General features: G+C 41.7%; 2 protein-coding genes across 2 annotated transcripts in view; one reads left to right on the top strand and one right to left on the bottom strand.

Annotated features, from left to right (window-relative positions):
- Positions 1 to 137: 137 nt before the first annotated feature.
- Positions 138 to 554, bottom strand: LOC118418112 (peptide deformylase, mitochondrial-like). Its single transcript, XM_035823942.1, has one exon. The coding sequence runs from the start codon at positions 552 to 554 to the stop codon at positions 138 to 140; it is 417 nt and encodes a 138-aa protein (XP_035679835.1).
- A 525-nt stretch (positions 555 to 1,079) lies between these two features.
- LOC118418111 (3-ketodihydrosphingosine reductase-like) overlaps positions 1,080 to 1,869 on the top strand; it is a gene marked incomplete in the record, with an annotated part of 3,584 nt that continues 2,794 nt past the window's right edge. Inside the window, 2 exon segments of the mRNA XM_035823941.1 lie at positions 1,080 to 1,339; positions 1,606 to 1,695. Coding sequence (XP_035679834.1) covers positions 1,184 to 1,339; positions 1,606 to 1,695 — 246 coding nt within the window.

The raw sequence follows: 1,869 nt of genomic DNA, 5'->3' as shown, positions 1-1,869 counted from the left end.
CTCTCGGTCAGGCCTGGGAAAAAGAAAAATAAATCATGTTTTTCTCAGCAACATTTAAAAAAATCTAGAGCAGAAAATTAATTAAAAGGAAATATGAAATCATGACTTTGAAGCTTGCAGCATTTGAAAGCACTGCATTACTGACCCGTGATATTTACACCGTAGTACCTGGGCACATTGGCCTGAAATCCTGGCAGACTTTCACAACCCTCTGGGAACACTACAGTTGAGTAGTCGGTCACCTTCAGCTTGGGGTTGATGAAGATCTTCAGTGGGAACTCTTGCATTTCTCTAATTTTCCTGATTTCCTGCGGCACAAGGTCCAACTGTTTCCTGGTGCACTCCACTGCTATTATCTGTAGTCCAACGCCTACCTGAGGCGCACTCAGTCCAACGGCTCCCTTTTTTCTCATCACCTTGACTAACTGTTCCAGCACTTCCTGAGTTTCTTTGCTCTTGATATTCCTGTGATCAACGGCTAAGGCCTGCCCACGCAAAATTGGATTACCTACAGGTACCACAAAGTCATGGGGCGGTTTTGATGGTCTTCTCATCAGTGAAAAGCGGCCAAGTTTACCAAAAAGCCACGTAAATGTGACGGAGGCTTGGTTTTTGGTGATACTCCAGAGCGTTGGTGCACGTGTACAGGCAGTGGTACAGAAAACACGAGTCAAATTCAACGTGCGTAAACTTGCGGAAGTTCTTATCATTGTTGACGCCATAACACATGTCCCTCGGAGTACCTAATACCAATCTCACCACGTTATAAATGCCCTAGTTTGCTTCTCTGATAGCAAAGTGAAAGTCACGTCTGCATATGATGACCTCCTTGCTTGGTTTCATTCAATCGTTCTTCGGTAAACTTTGACCTCAATATGTTTCAGGTGTTCAAAATAAATGCCTCGTTTGTTATAAACTAATAGTACCATTCTAAACAAAGTGGCGGCTTATGGTACCTATCATTGATTGCAAAAATTGTCAATTTGATATCATAAATGTTGTAATGAAAATTTATCTAAACATTTGAAGCAAGATCTGGTACAGGGACTGAAAATAATCAGGCAGTAGACAGGATCAGTACGGGCATCTGTTCACCGAGAGAACATTCACCTATCCTTCGCACTCAAGAAAATACACACAACTGCATAGTACAGCTGTTATACTTTAGAGGTTTTACTTGTGAATGACTCGCTTTTATGCAACCATGCAGTTTTTCCCAATCGAGTCGGGTGCAGTGATGATTGCCCTGGCCGTGTTTGTGGGGTTTGTGATCATGATCTTCATGTTGTCGCCGTTGATCTCACCACGCCCTATGAAGCTGAATGGATCCCATGTCTTGGTGAGGCAACTAACAGTTCATTTAGATGTTACATAATGTAATGTAACGTGTAAAGTTAATTTTGGGATGCCCATATGATTTAACTGGTACACGTGGATCTCATTACTCCTCGTGCAATCTATAATCAGTTTCCATTACATAAGTATATTTCAAGTATTTGTTATAATAAATCTTATATCTATGGAGTCATGGACCCTGATTTTTGTACATCAGCTTTGTGAGAATATTCGATTTAGTGTTATAATCACAATTTTTGTTTACACAAGGTGACTGGTGGTTCCAGTGGGATAGGAAAGGCCGTCGCTGTGGAAGCTGTCAAGCAGGGCGCCCTTGTCACCATTATAGCAAGAAACGAAGTGAGTGCTGAAACATTTATTTGACTGCAGGAGAGGCCTGACTCTCACATGCATATGGTTCACACCAAGGACCAATTGGTTCACAGTAAAAGAAGGCATTACTTCAGGCATTATGCTTTTATTACTTAATCTCCAAGCAGATCCTACCGTGGGCTAAGATAGTATCATAAGCTG

Source organism: Branchiostoma floridae, chromosome 6 (genome assembly GCF_000003815.2).
Source record: "Branchiostoma floridae strain S238N-H82 chromosome 6, Bfl_VNyyK, whole genome shotgun sequence".
Taxonomy (NCBI): domain Eukaryota; kingdom Metazoa; phylum Chordata; class Leptocardii; order Amphioxiformes; family Branchiostomatidae; genus Branchiostoma; species Branchiostoma floridae.
The sequence above is the reverse complement of the archived record's forward strand: the minus strand, read 5'-3'. Positions and strand labels throughout refer to the sequence as shown.